Here is an 18,883-nt window from a genome sequence, read left to right on the forward strand (position 1 = left end):
ATAATTATCAGTGTTACAAATTACATGCATGTTGGTTGGTGAAGGCCAATTCCCAAGAAAATAATTATCAGTGTTACAAATTACATGCATGTTGGTTGGTGAAGGCCGAGTCACAAGAAAATAATTAGAGTAGGGTTCGTCGCCATTGAGTCCCTGTATATATTTTTTCTCAGGGCATTGCTAAAACATCACGCAGTACTTTTTCATGTGGAAATCCTTTTTCTTTGATGGTAAAAAATGGACACACACGGACATACTGTACATGTTTTGTTTTAATTGTAACTAATTGCATTTTGCATATTGTAAATAAAAAACAAAAAAAAATCCAAAAAAAAAAGAAAATGTCTCAGTACACAACAAAAAAACAAGACAAGTCAAAATCTTGCTTTATAAATACAAGGCACTTGATATTGAAAGGCACAAATTGTATTTGCTATTTAGCACATTATGAAAGACACTGAGAAAAGATACAAAATGCCAGTGGAATATGAAATATGACATAAGACCAAAACCTCTCCTTCACATAACCGATGCTCGCAAAATGATTCAGCATCAGCCCTACTTACTTCAGGTAATAAAAAGCAAATGTGACAAACATCTAAGTAAAATTCATTCAGTTGTTTTAAGGAATAACCATTTCTAGGAATACATTATCTGGGAATGGATGGAAATTTAAAACGCAGACATTAAATTAAATATAAAAAAACTTTATGGCAGCCTTCTTTTTTGAAAAAAGTGTGTACTGACTTCTCATTGTCAACATATTTGTTCAAGCCTATTAGAAATCCATTACTTCATTTAGTTCAGTTTAACAAAGTTCATAGATATTCCAATTTGAAAGACAGTTATTAGAAAGACAATGCAATATGTATTTCAGAGAATTTGTGAGGAAGCATCAAAGTCACAGGCTGTACACATAATGATGCTAAAAACCAAAATTTACAGAAGTACCAATATATACAATACATCTCAATAATGGAGAAAAACTACACATTAAACACACTGCAGAAAGTACCAAAACTGAAACTCTTAAAGGTATTTTGCTAAAACTTAAAACCACCAAAACCAGAACTCAATTTACAAAAAATCCAGTGACAAACATGTTAACATTTGGATTCAATTCCAAATATCTGCACAATTAACAAACCTTACACCTTATCACACGAACAGCTTTTAATCAGAGTTACACCACTGCTCCAAAGATGCATAAATTACAGCTGAAATTGCAAAAATATTGTGTTTCTTTAAAACGTTCCCACTTTATCAAACACCTTGGATTTTTCGCCTTCACATTAAATATAAATAAATACAAGGTTAAAACACTCATTTATATCATGACCTGCTTTGCGGAGAAATCATTTCATCAAATTTAAGAACTGATGTTCCCAAATCTCTGCCAGCTCTGCAAGTTGGGCCACCCTTTTAAGGTGCAGTTGTCAGGCATGTCGGAATCAGATAAAATGGGGCAGAGCTTCAGAATAAGGAACAGAGGAATATTCTAAATGTGGGCAAGTGACTAATTTTTACCAACTTTCGTTGGGATGCTGGAAATTGCATGATGCAAAGAGGTGTAAATATTGGGAGATGGGGGGGGGGGAATCCCTCCCCTTTTTGGACCAGGGGAGGGGAAAATGGGTTATTTGATCCCACTACATCATGATTGAGAGAAGTTCCTTTCGGACCTTCCCAAAGCAAAATATGTTATTACAGTACTGAAAAAAGTATAAAAACTTTAAACACACCAGTTTAATATAAGGTTATAAGGTGTATCGTGTACATCTGCATCACGAACAGCACCCTGGAACATTTGGAGAGACAAACATCAAATTTCAACTCTTAAATCTTCTTCTGCTGCTGCTTCTAGCAGTGATGGTGTTTACATTACTTTTATGTGACAAATCACCAACACCTCAGATCAAATTGTGCCTCTGTAAAGCAGTTTTAAAGTAAAGTGTTGTAACCAGTTAGGCACTGTTAAATCCCTGTTTTTACTTTCTGCCCTCATGAGCCCATTACTGACATATACCCTGCCAAGTTTAGATCATTTCATGCTAGTAACCACTAGCCATATACTATTTAACAGTCCTAGCTTCGATAAATTCTACCTGTTGAAATCCCTGAATACTTCATTTTCCATTTTCACATAGTATTTGCTTTCAATTATTGTGGTCACAGTTATTTTGATGTTAATGGTATAAAGTTACTTCACCACTACCGGCACACTTGTGAAGAAAAACAAACAAGGCACTCTTTTAACCCACGCCCTTCCGTAAAAATTAAGAACTGCGCACTCTTAAGTACATGTACATGTATCAACATTAAAGCGACCATTCTGTTGATGTTTTTTAAATACGTTGTCAGAAAAGCTGGCTTTGTATTGCAGGTGAACTTGACAAAAATGCACAAATAGTTTCTTGTATCAGCTTAAAACAAACTCCACTGGAGAAAATGTTAGTCAAAGCCTCAAAATAACATCAGCGCATACAGAACTTGCATAGAAAAACCTTGATTTGGAGAATACAGCTTGAAACAAATTACAAACGTCTGAAAAAAAAGCAGAGCACTTTAAGGTAAACTCAATGATATTGTGAGTTAAACATTCTCCAGTTGTAACTGCCTTCATCCTTCACTGGTGACATGCATGAATGAATATGCAACAGCTGCATGTCATGTGATTGTCTGCATGCTGTTCAATTGGTTCTGGGGTGGCAGCTTGGACTCACCATACTGTGATGTCATGCCGTTTAGCATATATGGATGCAAATGATGTGCAGCTGGTGTCTCTGCTAGGCACTGCTGTTCTTTCTTCTTTCTGTACATAAATCACACATAAATCACAAAACACAAGACCTCATTGGTTTATTCATACCATTTTGAAGGGTAGGATGGGTCACTGAATTTGTGAAGGTGGTGATGTGGTAATTTAAAATCTGTAAGACTATTCACCCTGAGCTGAAAAGCACCATCAGCGGCAAAGGAGGGACAGGCTGGTGGGAAGTCTTTCCAATTTAACTTCTGGACGTGCCCAGCACACATGTGAAGACCATATATAAATTGCTTGCGCATAATCAGTGCACCCTGTGTCAAACCCACATATACCTGTGCACTAATGTGGTGAGTTCCAAGTCCCACCAAGGGACCCTCGTTTCCAAGTGAAAATACGCTCTTTCTTGTTCCCGCTCAGAGCCGATAAATCAATCAGATGGGTGAAAATCCTTTTCGAGTAAACCCTATTTAAATTACGTACATCAAACAAATTTTACAGCAAACTACATGTACACATGACATGGTAACGGAGGCTCGGGTACGCAATGCTTACATCCGTGAGACTGAAGAATTTTCAGGTAATAATTTCATCTTTCAAATTAATTTCATTGTTTGATTTGTATGCCCTCACCTCAAAGCCTCCACCTTTTTCTGCCACATTTGCCATTCCCTTTCCAGCTGACGGCTGTACTCCTGTTCAAGTCGCAGCTCGTTTGCCAGGTGGAGGGAAGAACTCATAGAGACCTTCAACTGTTCAATGTAATGTAGTGCTGCAGACAGAGAAAAACACACGGTTCTTTCTCTGCCAACAAACAAACTTCTTGGGTTTTATTATCCTCTCTGAAATTTTCAGAAAGCTGGATGCAAACTTCCCGTATGCATTAGACTAAGCACTGACTTTACTAAATACATGTACATTTCAAAGAATTTTACAGTCTTGATGCCGCAAAATGTTGCAAGTTCCCTATTGACACTCTCTCTTCAGGTTTTTTCCTGCACCTTACTTGAGTTTTATTTCCAATGAATCAGGCAGTTCAATTCCAGTAAAGGTGGGGAAATCTCCACTTTAAAATCTGAAGTTTGCTCACCACGGGAGGTTTGAGAAAAAAGAACGCTTGTGAGGAAAAAAAGTGAAGCTGGAAAAATGAGGGGACTCTACTACACAAAATACGTGGGTACCTCAATGTTACAAAACTTTCCTCTCTCACTTTTTTTGAGGATGACGTTTCGAGATAAGGGCGTGCGACCCTCCACATCCTGCAACCCCGGTACCAACGACCTCAGGTTGCTATACTGCTGCTGTAGGTCCTGCCGCCGTTTCTTCTCCACCAGCTTCTTGCCATCCCTGCGGACCTTGACCTGTGGACAGTTCCACTGATCAGTCAGCTCCGATCAAGATACCGTCAGTTTCATGACCAATGCTCAAATGCTATGACTGCAACTTTGTTTATCTCAGTTGATACGAGACATGAAATAGGATTCTTAAGACTTCAGTAAATGTAGGACTGCTTTCTTAAAAAGTTACTAAGTTTCAACTCCTCAGAAGCAGTAAAAAGGAGAAACTTCAACGTTTTGGTTTTTCTGCTAATGAAAATTTCCATCTTCATGACCAAACCATGACGTCATCCAAGAAGAACAGCAATGTCTCCATAACAGTGTGTCCAATATACATGTATCACACTTTTCTACATTTTCTTGAAGTACATGCTACTTTTTACTTGTTTAATGTACTAAGCAGCTTGTTTGGAGAATTGGAATGGCCACTATTTCTTCAAAACTTTGCTGGTAGGACAATTTTTTGGCATATTTTCTTGAGCTCTTTTGATAAGGGGTGCCTTCTGTGACAAAAGCAACACAGCGCCCTCAAAAGAGTACTGATGAAAGGATTTTCTAAGAATGGAAAATCTACCACCACTTCCATTCAAAAGAACAATATACATGTAGATCTTGTCTGTAGTTTTGTAACAAAAAGTGATGTGCATAAAAACAAGTTGAGCCAAGTTTCCACTTCATGTTTCCGTTAAAGTACATCAATAATACTTTATGTGTACATCGTTATTAGAAGTGTAACAAATTGTGGGAAAGGTCATCTCCTTTCAAGACTCACAGGACAAAGTTCATGACTAGGTACATACACAGTACACCCAATTAAATCTAGATTTTTCTAGTAACCCTTTCTGAAACAAATTTGGCATTCTTACTTTCAACTTGCCGTAGAACACCTCGTCCTGATAGTCGGGGGACAGCTGAGCTTCGCGGTCACTGCTTGATGAAGACGGGGAGGAGTACAGGTCATCCACACCATCCACGCCATCTGCAGGGCTGCTCCCTCGGTTGTTGTTGTTGTTGTCACTCCTCGATGGGTCTGGCTCGTAAAACTCGGTGGCCCCACCACGGCAACCGGTCAGGCTCTGGGCGGCCAAGTCCATTGTGTGCTCCCCAGATGAGATGGCCAGACACCAGTGAACATCTTTTTGGGGAGCTAGATGAAAGGCTGGCGACTTCGAGGTGCAGAGACTTGCGGGGTCAGCCTTGCATTGAGGAGCATATGGTCAAAATTAAAACCATCTTGCTCCCCCTGGCCGGGGTGTGTTTCTAAAGTTCACAAGACAGAAGAAATGAAACTGTTATTAGCACAGAACTTTTAAGTCATGTCAATTCATTCCCCCCCCCAAAAAAGCAAAAAACATTTAAAAAAATTAGCGACCCCTCCAAATACAGTTGAACCTTGTTAATAAGGGGTCTTTTGGACTTAACAGATTACCTTGTTATAAACTGACTTGAATCAAGTCGGACGTACGTCGCTCCTCCCCAGTTAACCATCCCTTCATTGTATACAGTTAAGGGTCATGCGTGGCTGCTCGCATAACTTCTTATAAGGTGCCCCCATTTGATAGCCTTTCCATGATATCCGGCATCAAAGTAAAAAGGTTGTACAACGTGTGTCACCATGCCATACAGTCAGTGCGTCCGACTTGATGGATAAGCCAGTCAGACCCCCGTCAGCGATATGTACATGTGTAGCTATTCATAATTGCATATGAACAACATGATCATGCATTATGAATGCAGAATTTACACCAATCAAGGTAGTCAGACTTACAATTCCCACCAATCAAATTAGTCAGACTCGCAGACTCGTTCATTATAATGGAGGCATAAACAATGTAAAAAAGGCCGACAATTTGATTGGCTGCTATCTTTGTTGGTAGAGGGAGCCAGATGTAATTTGCTGTCTACAAACGGTTGGCAGATTCATCAAGTCAGGATTTCTCAACTCACAGTTATAAGTGGACACAAGAGGGCGCAAAATAAGTAAAAACACGCGGCCTCAAGTGCCCCATGTGAGCATCAAGTCGGTGTGATGTTTCCCGATCAAGTTGACATGGTTGATAATGGATACCTCGCCAATGTTAGTACTCTAAGTTCTCTAAGTACTACTATGCCAACTACATTACATGATTCAGATTCAGTCCAACATGTCCAAGGGTACAAGTTAACACTATAACTAGTTACTTCGACCATGCGCGGACCAGCAAACAAAATGAGAATCAAGAATTGGTGTGCGTCCAAACCCTGCAAACCATGCAAACTGGGCTGGCTGGCCAAATTTAGAGTGGCTTAAGTCTAAAACTACCTTCAACATGCTCAGAAAAAGTTCTAGGCTTGGGCTACTTCGAGACACGGAGTATCACGGAGTTCGTAACTTTGAGTTCTCGAAGTAAGGCCTACTGTACCGGTGTAGGCCTAGTAAGTGTACTACTGGTTAACGGCTATTTTCTGTCATTGTCTGTGTACCGATACATTTCCGACTCATACACTTTCCAGTTTCAATGACTAAGTTACACTTTATTCTTGACAGAGCACTTGCTAGCTACTAACAAGCATGACAAGTGAGAGACATAAGCACAGGGAGAATTTCTGACTCATGTCAGCTTTCCCCACTTTGGCCTTCCGAGAGACGTGCCATGCGTGCTGAGGGAAGTTCATCATGTTTACACATCTGTTCCCTGCTCTATGGTTTACGTAAGTGCATCCCGTCTAAAAACTAACATTTGTAACAATAGTTTCAAAACACATCAGGCCTAATTGTTCGACTTGCTGACCTACCTTTATCTGTTCCTTGCTTTATGATCAGTGTTTATTTCGCTTTTGATCCTTTTGTAATTACTACACAAAAGAAATTAACAATGCATTATGGGATGGTGGTATGAATAATTCATAATGTTGTGAAAGATGCATTACGACATGCCGGTTCTATTTATAGAAACAGCAGGATCCGCGTATAAAATGGTAGTTGGCTACGCATATACTGTACATGTACGTACGTGTGCACATTGCAACAGACATACATGTACATTTGTACACTGTACATGTATAGGCCCCACATGCATCTTCGCTTGTTAGCTCGAACTCCAGAGAAATAGTAGACCTATCTGCCGTAAGTGGGTTGTTTTCTTCATTGTTAGTCCTTTATGAGAAATCATGTGGATTTTTAGAAATAATGGCCGGTAGGGATAATTTGGCCGGTTGACGTTAAGACTTTTGTTACGGCAATTTCACCTAGGCTATCTTCAGATCTTGTTCATGCATAGTTCATCGACATACCAGGCCTAAGTAATAGGATTGTAAATTTGGGGACCCTGTTCCTATAATAGAACTAAGAAGGGAGAGCTACATTTTAACTTTTGAATTCACCTTGGTAGATGACTGCACAACCACAGCCTTACAGCACAGAGGTCTGGTGTGCATATGCCCAGCATGTGCCAAAATCATGTTGTTTACAATATGATGTCATAGATGAAGTACCATATTTTAGATGAACTGTGTTAAGTGTAAGATCCGTAAACTTGGATAAGGTTGAGAAATTTTCTATACTGAGAAATTGGTCAATAAATGTTGGGCCAGCCCTACAGTTGGGACAGAAACTATAGCCTAGTTGGGACGTAGCACAGCTGTGCCCATGGTTGGCATGGTTGGTTGGTTGGTTCATGGAGGAAGGTTGGTTACTGTACTGAGAGAGTGAAACCAGAGTGCACGGTACCTTGACACTGCTGTCATGACCAGGATGCATGTATGTGTACAGTCATGCCCAGGCATAGTCATACATACTACATGTACATAGGCCTACATGTACATGTGCACACATGTACATCACCAGGCCTACACGCACATAGTACAGTATATGTACATCCTGTTTTGTCATGTCACTGAGTCATTAGTCATGTCAGTCAAACCCATGTTGGTGATATTGGCCATTTGTGGCCTAGCAAAACATGGAGCTACCCTAGTTGGCCTAGCATGGCCCACTGAATTGATAGTGTGTTTATTTCACTGTGTACAGGTGTAACAGATTTTCAGTCCCTGTGACATGTTGGGCACGATGGTCGATCCCACAGGAAAACTCTTACTTAATGTCGCTGTTGGGTACAGTTGGTTGGTCAGCATGTTCACACTGTCATGTTTGGCCGTCACTTTATCAGTTAATCCAATATGAAGACTCCGACTTTACTTCCCTTTTTTGAACAATCTTTGACAACCTTGAATTAGAATGAATAAGTTATTATCTGATGGCAGAATGATCAGCAAATCATGCATTGGCCCTAATGGAGATAGACGGATCGTGCAAAGATTGTGCAAGCTTGCACAGCTTGGAATTGAAAAGAGAAGATAGATTGGTGGTCGAATTAACAAATCTTGTGCAGGATCAATCAATAGGATGCAACAGATTGATTCAGTCATTGTAAAGGGATGTGGACAAGTTGTTTGGCGTGCCTGTCTTTTTCTTGTGTTGCATGTTTCACATGTTTTTCATTAAGGACAAACGATGTTAGACCGTACCCTGTCTACATTTTTTTCTTTTTAATTTGTTTTTTGTTCGAGAAAAAAAAGTGTTAAAAATGTGTTTTTGCATGTCACACTTCGTTATTAAAAATTGATGCTGGACACCAACAGTTTTTTCTATTTTTTTTATTTTACAAGCCATTAAAGTATTTAATTTTTTACTCAAGCATACTTCAACATTAGGTCTTCCTAATAAAACACCCGTCCATGGTACTCGTCGGTACTTCACCAAGTAAAACTCATTCCAATCCCCATGATCTGGCACATAATGAGGATATCCCAACTTCATGGACAAACCCACATACATGTATGCAACATTGAAAGTCCAAATTTTTTTCTACAAGCCATGCACATGTAGGTACTGAAGCCGTCATGTCTAATTGGGCTCGATCAGTTCACCGAATCTGTTGATCCTGTGGGAAATCTCTGAATTTCCTTCCCTTTTTGAAAATGATCTTCCACAACCTGGAATTTGAAAGAAAATGCAATTTGTAGATGACAGAATTATCAGTAAATCATGCAGTGAGATTGACAGTTCGCGCAAAGATCGAGTGATCACACAGATTGACTGAATGTGACCAAGATCCACATGAGTGGACCTGTTGTGGTAATAACTGTCAACAAACTTGGTCATGAGACATCTCTGACGATCTAGGCTTGTAAGAAAAAAGCCAATCCACATCTGAACTCCAGCTTGAAAACAAACATTTCTGCCAAAGAGCGGAGGCTGCCATCTCTCTTTTTTGATTGGTCAAATTCAAACAAGAAGGCAGCCAGTCGGCTGCATGAGCCTTACTGCTGTCTTTGCACCTCGTTTCTCAACGTTCGAAATAAATACAATGAATTGAGAATGAATTGAAAATGATGTTTAGGATCGCAAGTAGTACTGTGAATGTATCATGCACACATAAAAATGCTTGTATTTAATATTTGTTGACAGTTTGTTGGCATTTGTTAATGCTATGGTTTATTCTGGTCAAATTGTGTACCATCAAGTTTGTAAATCAAGATTTTGGTGTGTTATAGCCAGTTTGGCCATTGTTCTCAGATTTGCAAAACAAAGACGAAGTTAAGTAACAGTTTTCTTCTGACTGTTCTAACGTAGAAGGATATGCCACAGCTGCTGTATGCATTGTTTGAACTCATCCACAAACATGTATGTGCAGCTACTTGTCCAAGTGGGTGGATCTTCTAAAGGAAGCACAGCATATATTAATTATCTGGTGATTATTGATTTCCTGTGTTTGATTCTCATGATCACTGATAATGAAACCTCTGCACTGTGTTTTGTCAGGATGTGATTGTTCTGTGCTGTGGAAGAACCCGCTACCCATGCACACACATGAATGCTTACATTCCTGGGTATATATTCATGTACATGTAGTTTCTAATGCAGTGTTTGAACTCAAAATTATCAGAGCGCTTCTGCCTGAAAGACGTCCCCTCTGTTTTTCTGCATATTTATATATTGGGTACAGTCTAAGACTTGTAATTTGTATATATTTTAAGGTTTTACAGGTAGGTACGAGGCAACATCTTTGATGAGGTTTACGTATAACATGTACAGTGCTTGAACATTGCACCAAATGTGTTGTGGATAGATTGCTGGAAAAGGGCAAGAAAAAATTCTCTAGAAAGAGCAAAATCTTCATTCATCAATGATAAAAAAACAGCCCAATCGAATGAATGATGCAATTTGTCAATAACGCAGATTTTTTTCTTCATTTTTGTCAATCAGATTGCAGCTTTTCCTCAGGCCACAGAGGTCCGCCATGCAGCAAGCAGCAACAAAAAACCTGCGGGCCTTCAAGACAAAATGTTTGGATGTGTACTTTGACCTGGACAACTCGGAGTACCGGGCTATCCAGAATATTGGCACAGGTGGGTCACATGGGGTTGAGCTACCGCACACGACTTGATGGGAGGGGGGGCTTCTAGCAATCTGCTACAAATCTGTGGAAAGATTTTGGGTATAGTTTGTGAGATGTTTCCAAAATGTAATGTACCTCTGTGTACATGCTGGAGATGCGGGTAAGCAGGTTTGGTGCAGATATTTTGAAGGCTTGTTAAATTTCAAATGGACTGTGACAAAACCATTCCTTTTTCGTTGTTATTAGCAACTGGTCTTGTGACTGGACTTGCGATGAATTGGCATGCATACGGTAACATTGTATCATTACTATCCCATCACCCAGGTGCTTATGGAGTTGTATGCTCAGCCGTCCACAAGAAATCCTCAGAAAAAGTGGCCATCAAGAAGATCCCTAATGCATTTGAGGAGCTGACCACGGCTAAGCGGACATACCGTGAGCTCAAGATCATGCGCCACTTCCGGCATGAGAATGTAATCGGGATCCGGGAGATCCTGATGCCCAGGGAGTCTCTGAGTGACTTCCGGGATGTCTACGTAGTGCTGGACCTGATGGAGAGTGACCTGCATCACATCATCCACTCGCAACAAGCGGTCAGCATGGAGCACATCCGCTACTTCCTATATCAGATCCTCAGGGGGCTGAAGTACATACACTCAGCCAATGTGGTCCACAGGGATCTCAAGCCCAGCAACCTCCTGGTGAATGAGAACTGTGAACTTAAGATTGGTGACTTTGGGATGGCCCGGGGGCTGTCAGGGAGTGCCGACTCCAAACGGAAGATGTTTATGACTGTGTATGTGGCTACACGGTGGTACCGTGCCCCAGAGTTGCTGTTTTCCAATGACGATTACTCATATGCAGTGGATATGTGGTCCGTGGGCTGCATTTTTGCTGAGATGCTTGGCCGCAAGCAGATATTCCCAGGAAAGAACCCCATGCATCAATTGAGTCTCATCATCGAAGTCCTAGGGATGCCACCGGACAGTCTGCTTCGCTCGACAAACAGTGACCAAATCTACAACTTTTTTCACCGCAACTTTGGCGAGAAGCAGTCCACAAATCTGAGAGAGAAGTACCCCAACCTGGATGATGATGGGAGGGACTTGCTCTCCAAGATGCTAGTCTTCAATCCTTCAGAAAGAATCTCAGTGAAAGAGGCCCTCTCACATCCTTTTCTGGCTAAGTATCATGATCCAGATGATGAGCCCGACTGCTTCCCTGTGTTCGATTTCTCCTTTGAGCAGGAAGACCTCACCAAGCAGCAGATCCGACAAAATGTTGGAAAGATGATCTTGAAGTATCAGAGAACCAAACTCTTCGCCGGGAAGAAGTTGCCGGGCTCCCTGTCCATTGTCAAGACACCCACAGCCATTCCTGCCACTTCAACTGCCTGCCAAGAAACCAAAAGTGCAATATTGCAGTCGGCCGCTGCGCCAGTATTTCCTGCCAACCCCTTGCCAGTCAGCAATCCCCCAAGCACTGATCAAAGCTCAGATGCAAAAGAACCACCCCAAAAGGGCATCTTTAAAGTCCCTTCCCTCCCCACAGGTGAGAAAAAGCTGTTGCCAGCAGAGCCAAAGCCACCCCCAAAGGAAGCGGACGGAGAACCAGACGCTTTGAGTGTCTCGGCAGTGCCTACCTTGACTGTCACAAACGACGTGGACATGAAAAGTGCATCAAGATCAGCCCAGAATACTGCCGACAGTAGCATGGACAGACTAGCGCAGGGTGCATCAACTTATGCAACTCTTACTGCCTCATCAACTAACACCATCTCCGATGATGTTGAAATGAAAAGTGCCAAGGGCGAGCAAAATCAGTTAGTCACAGAATCTAGTATTGGACCCTGTGTATCAGAACCAGTAGATGTGGATATGAAGAGTGCAAGACAAGGGGAGGCTGGTGTCGTGAGTATAAGTTCCCAAGTTCAAAGCACACTAAACATTTCCAAGCAACCGGAATGTATGCAGAGTACCGGGCAGAAGACTATTTCGCAGGACACCAAGGAGCTGATCAAAGCCGCACTTCGGCAGTCAGCCTTGAAGAATAAAATGAGAAAAGGTGGGTTTCAGGTCCTCAAGCAAGGTCATAACAGGGGTCGAAATTAACTTCAAACTCTTGGTGGCCCACAGGGCCAGTGGGGAAGTGCACTGCACTGGCCCTTGTGAAAATTTGGTGGCCCACTTCGAGTACATGTAATGAAATCGATCAGGCCCACCACATATACCCATGTGCATCAGTTGAACTTCTCTACCAAAACAGCTGAATGGCCAGCCTGGCTGAACTTACATGTAAATACACTTTTTAAGGCCAAAAACTAGTTCTGCTTCTGGTTATGCGACCGATCCTAAATTTTTGGCACGACTGTAAAATTTTTATTGATAAGTTAGAAAAACACATTTAAAATTAAAAAAAGGGAAAAATAAATCCTGTCTTTACAAAACACCTGTCAACAAATTGTTCACGACTAAAAGCTTGCATTTTTTGTTTGCCTGCTTACATTTGCCACATTTGGAAAGAAAGTTTAGTTATTTTCACAACTTTGCATATCGCTATTGCAGTGGGGAAAACATGCATGTAATATTGCTCAATGCACAGAAGCAAGGCTTCACTGGTTCCCGTTCACTGCGCCACTGTCAAAGAAGGCATGATGGTAACGCGGCAACCAGTCCGTGCATCCTGGTCAGAATAGTGTTGTTCAACTCACCGTACACACACACAACTCTACAGCTGCACATTGAAAAAAAATTATGTCTACAAGTTAATTCCCAGAACAGATATGTCGTCTACATTTATGTATTTTTTGTGTTCACAAATTAAGTTTGAGATATTATTGCTCATACTTAACGATCAGATTTGACGCAACATGCCCTGTAAAGGTTTCATTGGTGTCTTTGGGAGATAAGATTAAACTGGCATTGTTAGAAAATGATACCAGCCAACATACCAGGTCAGGCGCTTGCCGCACATGAACTGTATGCATGACCGTGCAGTGAACAGAATGTCACGCTGCTACATGTGCATGCACCACATGAGCCCAGCCGTGCAGACTGGAATTATATCGTGAACTCAAATGTGCTGTGCTGGCTGTTTGAAATACGAGTGGTAAAATGTCATGAAAGTTTTGAAAATGTGGCAGTGTTCCTCAAATGACCAATGTCCCACTGGGCCATCGTTTGGGGAGAATGCAGCGGCCCGATCAATTTTTTATGGCCCCGCACCAACAGACCACCGTTAATATTGACCCCTGTCCTGATTCCAAGTGTGCATTCACCTGTCAAAATTTGCTGATTTGTAGTACTGGATAAGCTCAGGAGAGAAATGTGTGCAAATCTATGGGAACCTTGCAAACTACATTACTTTTAATGCACTTCAGAGAGAAAAAAAGAGATTTTACTGAGGAGGATTAGGATAAAGAGTCTTTCTTGGAATGTTAGCCATGGGATGTCCAGCTTTTGTGATATAAAGCAACAAATTCCACTTTCGGCATTTCTTGCTTTCATGAATTATTTGGTATATCAAGATTGACATCAAGAAAATGGATTTACATGTATTTTCTAGAAGTACTGTTTTGATAGTTCAAATGGCACAAATCCATGAAGGATTTTATATGAAAGTTGTACTGTACTGCTTATCACTCAATTAAGGATATGCTCACTGTATATTATCTCAGTTAATATGTTCAGGGTCATGAAATATGGGTCAGCAAATCATTTAGTTTGCTGTGGCTGTTTAACTGCATGACTTCACAAAAAATTTGAGTTTTATCCGATAGCAGAGTAAAGAACATCCATGCTATAGGTTTTTGTGCATATTTTCCCCATAGATTCAGAAGCTGAAAAAGGTGGTGGGAAGATTCCGGTCACTGCACTCTCCCGCCAGAGGGAACGGGAACAGAAGCGACGGCAGAAGTTGCGCCGGTCGCTGGAGAGACAGAAGAGAGGCAAGGGAAAGGGTAAAAAAGCCACCGAAAACAGCGAGGAGGACAAGCACCAGCTGCTGACCAACGAAGACCGAAACCTGCTGGAGAGGTGGAACAAGATGCTGAGCAAAAAGAAGGAGATGGAGGAATCGACCGGAGAGACTGACAGAGCTGACAAGGAGAGCTCCAGGCCAGGACCAGACCTGGGAAAAGTCAGCCAGGACAAGTCCCTTCTGACTCACAGGTGTGTTGGGTCGGATGCTGCATTGGCTACATTATCCGCCGACGCTTCCAAAAGCACCCAAGGATCACCCAATTGCTCCTCACTGGCTGAGCCCCAAGTGGGGGAGCCACTCTCTTCTATGACAAGCACGGTCTCCTCACTGCAGCAAAAACAGAAAACTGCCCAAACTGGACCTGAACTCTGTGAGAAAATTCCTGCCAGTGGGGCAGTCGAACCAGCCAGCATGCTCTCCCAGCAACAGGTGTCAAGCCTTGGAAGCACTCCTCCCTCTGTCATCTTCACCTTCCCCATGGCTACACAAGCTCAGCAAAACTCCCTCAGCGGAACCATAAAATTCCTTCCAACTTCAGTGAACAGTTTTGGAGTAAATGACCCACAGCTTTTTCTCAGCCAGCCATCCAGCCAACCCATGAACACGAATCCAAATCACAGCTTCCTCCCCCAGAGTGACGTAGAAAGCTCAAATGGCACAACGGCAAGACCGATAAGAGACCAACAAGTGCCTATTGCAGCAAGCTCCACCAGCAAACCTCCTGCATCTACTGCCGACAGTGCCATAGCTCAGTTGCTCGAGAGGTATCCAGCTGCTGTGTCATCATCCTTCAGTCCCACAGGTGTCAAGGGGGATAGTAACTCCGGCTTCCAACAGTATCGTACACGCCATTATTCCGACCGTGAGACTCCTTCTCCACCGCACAATATCCAGCAGTCTCCACCAGCTTATGAAGATGCACTGAAGAAGAAGCTTATTAATTACAAAAGCCCAACAGGTACGTATACATACATTGATGTCTTACATGTTCAGAAAAGGGGCCCAGTTTTGGGCTTTTTCAATCAATGACATTTTTATGCTTACCTTGTAAGTGCAGAATCTTTAGTTGAGGGATGTACTCATAAGCATAAACCAAACACATTATTAACCTGCAAACAGTGCTCACCAAATGCATGTGTCTTTCTGTCAAAGTGTCTTTTTCGTTCTTAGTGCTTTGTTTCTGAAACCTGAAGAGATAAGCACCTTTCTACCAAAATCAACTCATCTATTAAATTATTTCATAACTTGATTTCTGTTTTCGCGTAGGCAACCAGCACAGCTACCTGTACAAGCAGAGCTCTCAGTACCACAATGCCAGCAAGCAGAGCCCTGTAGCAACTGCGGATCCTCAAGCCACCCAGCCGAACCCATCCACCGACCCAACGCCGCCTGACCTAGCCCAGGTGATTCGGCAGCTCTCCAAGTCAGCCATGGAGGACAGCCTGCCCCCGGTCTTGCAGGTGACGCCCAAAGGAGATGGGGCTGGCTACGGACTCAGCATGGACTTGGAAGACTGGTTTGAAGGTTCTCTTGGCTCACCCCCAGGAGCATGGTAAGAGACAATTATATTATATCCCTAACCCTCCTTAATTCTCCCAAATCCTCTGAGTGGTTTCGGAGGATTTTGGAAGAATGAGAAAAAAGGGTAGAAAGAGTGTGGCTGATTGTATCCAGGTTGTGGGTTAGACCTTGTGCTGTGTATGCTCAGCCATGCATAAATTCATGTCTAGATTATACATGAAATCATCCATGCTGCTCCAGGAACCATTCGCACTGCCTCAACACAAGGACAGGACTTGCCAGAGAATTTTGGAGGATTGAAGCTGAATGCAATTTTTGCGTGGATAGTTGGAGGATTCGGAAGGATTGAGGAAGGTGCCTTGCCAAAAGGCCTAGGGGTTTAGGGTTAAGTGTTACCTTTGCGTATGTCACAAGCAGAGATTTGCCAACTAGTGGTTGGAAAAGTTAGAGCTGGCCATCAGTACAAAAACAAAGGAGCAAATTGTTAAGCAAGCTTATGTGAATATTCAAGGAAGAATCTAGGACCAAATTTTTGGAGGAGGGGGGGGGCTTGTTTTAGGGGTCCAAAAAAAATTCATGTAATCTTCTATTGCTTTGTGATGGATGAGACTACATGCAGGGGTTTTGCATGTTTTTGAAAGGACGTGGAATGCAGAAGGCCCAAAAATTCACCTTTAAGTTATTTCAGAAGAAATTTTTTTTCCCGTTTCTGGCCCCCCATCCGCCCTTGTGAATATTAATACCCTAAATAATGAATATGCCCACTTAATACTGACAGGAAACACCAAAACTTGTTGCCTGCTAGTGATTAACATTCTGCAGACTTTTGGGTCGCCCATACAAATAGCAATCAATGTTTATAAACCAAAAACTTCAACAAGACTTATCAAATGCAGTTGTTAAAGTGTAACCAGTAATGTACCAACAGTACCTTTCAGCAGAACTCAGTTATGTAAAAAAGTATGGTTACTGTTTTTTTAAACTTCTTGCAGTAAGCTGGATTCAGGACCCCTCTCTGCATCGCTGCTGTCTGATTGGTTGGAAGTGCGAAACATGAATATGGATGACATGATGGCCGTACAGCAAGAACTGGGGTTGATGTCGCCATTCAACATGTTGGACATTCCTGGCCTGGTGGTGTCTCCCAAGGATAAGGATAGGGTTTAAACCCAGGTCATATGTAACGGGCCTGGTGTCAGTTATTGACCGTTAATGAGGCGACAGTTATTGAAGGCTGTAATGAAACTTATGGTAAAAGTGACACTTTATGCTTTCCCAGATTAGAGGGATTCTAACCAAAAAGAATGTTCTGTAACTTTGTGCAGTATTTGTTTTTAGGGGTTTGTATAACACACCTGAAATTTTCAAATATAAGGAGTTGTTGGCTCTTGCTGAGTGTTTAGTGTATATGTATCAAGGTTTTGGGAGTGTTCAGTTTCTAGTTGGACTGTGCCAACACTGAACTCTTAGGTCTGTACCTTTCTTGTGGGTTTGTAAGCTCAGACTTTATAGTTTTCTGGTGTGTTTGGTGACCGTTAATTATAGTGTGGATTTGGTTGGCAACATGCTCTTGGTTAATAAAGATATGGACTGACCTAGTGGAAGTAGCAAAATGTGTAAAGAACAACCTAAAGCCCTATTGATAATGGGTAACCATTCATTGTACCACTGTAAACTTGAAAATGTTTTTATGTGGTGTGCATCGTGTGCTGTGGTCTTCACACTCCACTAAGAGTGCGGTAGTAACTTCATTGTTTTTCTAGGGTTTATAGTGCCAACCTGGGCTTCAATAAATATTTCTTTAAAAGTCCAGACAAACCCCATGGGCAGATACCTCTGCAGCATGACCGCTGTTCAAGAATGATTTGAAAAGCTCTTTTGACTTGTTTACTGCATGTTAGCCGTCTGCTGTCTTGCAAGTATTTAATGTGTTGTGTTAATTACGTCTTTCCTTCAAACGTTGAAAACTGCCGATTAGTTGTGCTTTCCGATCATTAATTAACAGTGTCTTGGAATTCAAATACATGTATCTTGCCCAAGCACCAATAAAGCCTGATTCTTCCATGATAAGTATCATTTATTGTCATGCAAACTTGGCGGTAATTAAAATCTGAAGTATTCAGCATATCTACATTTATTCAGTTATTTGGGGATGAGCAACACAGGTTCCAACAGCTATCCAGTTCGTAAGTGTGACGTCACTTCAGTTTAAACCACGCCCACTGCACACGTGCACTGCACTGCACCTAGGATTACCTGCATTAATCGCCATTTACATGGAACCATGGAACTGGAAGTTCACGCGCAACTTCAGCGATTGTCCAATGGGAGCCGGGAAATCGTATGGCGTCCGCCTTTGTGACGAAGTCTCTTACGAATTGGATAGAATACCGACGTGACTACGACGGGCACAATAAAGTACTGGTATGTTTGCACAAGGCATCAGTGTGAGAACCAACACGTGCATACTCGAGTTCGTTTGAACTGCATTTTCTTGTTAACAGTGATGTCATCTTGTTCACAGTGATGTTACACTTCCTGTACTCAATACCAAAATAAGCAAACCATTTCCAATTTTTTTTTTGGGGGGGGGGCAAGGGCCCGTTCCTCAGGGGCAATTTTGTATAAAAAAAAATGCAAAGGAAGATTTCAGACTGTATTTTCCCTACCCAAAGCATATATATCCCTCAGAAAGGACATGGAAAGTTACCTAATTTCCCAATCCCCCCCAAAAAAATTCCCTGCAAATGTTAGTTTCTGTTCCGCCAGTGGCTAGTTTACATGTTTGTGGACATTCCGTAGTTTTGTTTCTTTAAAACCGGAAAAACTTTACTCGCGCTGTGAAAACTTGGCAACATATTTTGCCGGAGCCCAAAACCATTTCGAGGAAATCACCTACA

General features: G+C 41.8%; 2 protein-coding genes across 7 annotated transcripts; one reads left to right on the forward strand and one right to left on the reverse strand.

Annotated features, from left to right (window-relative positions):
- Positions 1-254: 254 nt before the first annotated feature.
- Positions 255-7,009, reverse strand: LOC110988304 (uncharacterized). Of its 4 annotated transcripts, none has more exons than XM_022251671.2 (5): positions 6,877-7,009; positions 4,968-5,361; positions 3,975-4,125; positions 3,398-3,536; positions 255-2,812 (listed from the first exon to the last, which is right to left on the reverse strand). In XM_022251671.2, the coding sequence occupies exons 2-5, from the start codon at positions 5,193-5,195 to the stop codon at positions 2,668-2,670; spliced, it is 663 nt and encodes a 220-aa protein (XP_022107363.2). In that variant the 5' UTR covers positions 5,196-5,361; positions 6,877-7,009; the 3' UTR covers positions 255-2,667. The 4 variants fall into 4 exon arrangements, with proteins under 4 accessions (XP_022107363.2, XP_022107365.2, XP_086997114.1 ...); XM_022251673.2 differs by lacking the exon at positions 6,877-7,009 and adding an exon at positions 6,820-6,838; XM_087140988.1 differs by lacking the exon at positions 6,877-7,009 and adding an exon at positions 6,649-6,776.
- Positions 6,684-18,108, forward strand: LOC110988303 (uncharacterized). 3 transcript variants are annotated; one of them, XM_087140987.1, is made up of 7 exons: positions 7,075-7,207; positions 9,716-9,833; positions 10,349-10,491; positions 10,806-12,545; positions 14,311-15,420; positions 15,729-16,014; positions 16,976-18,108. In XM_087140987.1, exons 3-7 carry the CDS (start codon positions 10,383-10,385, stop codon positions 17,148-17,150), a joined length of 3,420 nt encoding a protein of 1,139 aa, XP_086997113.1. In that variant the 5' UTR covers positions 7,075-7,207; positions 9,716-9,833; positions 10,349-10,382; the 3' UTR covers positions 17,151-18,108. The 3 variants fall into 3 exon arrangements, with proteins under 3 accessions (XP_022107361.2, XP_022107362.2, XP_086997113.1); XM_022251669.2 differs by lacking the exons at positions 7,075-7,207; positions 9,716-9,833 and adding an exon at positions 6,684-6,792; XM_022251670.2 differs by lacking the exon at positions 9,716-9,833 and having other exon boundaries at positions 7,065-7,207.
- Positions 18,109-18,883: the final 775 nt, after the last annotated feature.

Source organism: Acanthaster planci, linkage group LG09 (assembly GCF_054643075.1).
Source record: "Acanthaster planci isolate LZ-2023a linkage group LG09, COTS_SCS, whole genome shotgun sequence".
Classification (NCBI taxonomy): Eukaryota; Metazoa; Echinodermata; class Asteroidea; order Valvatida; family Acanthasteridae; genus Acanthaster; species Acanthaster planci.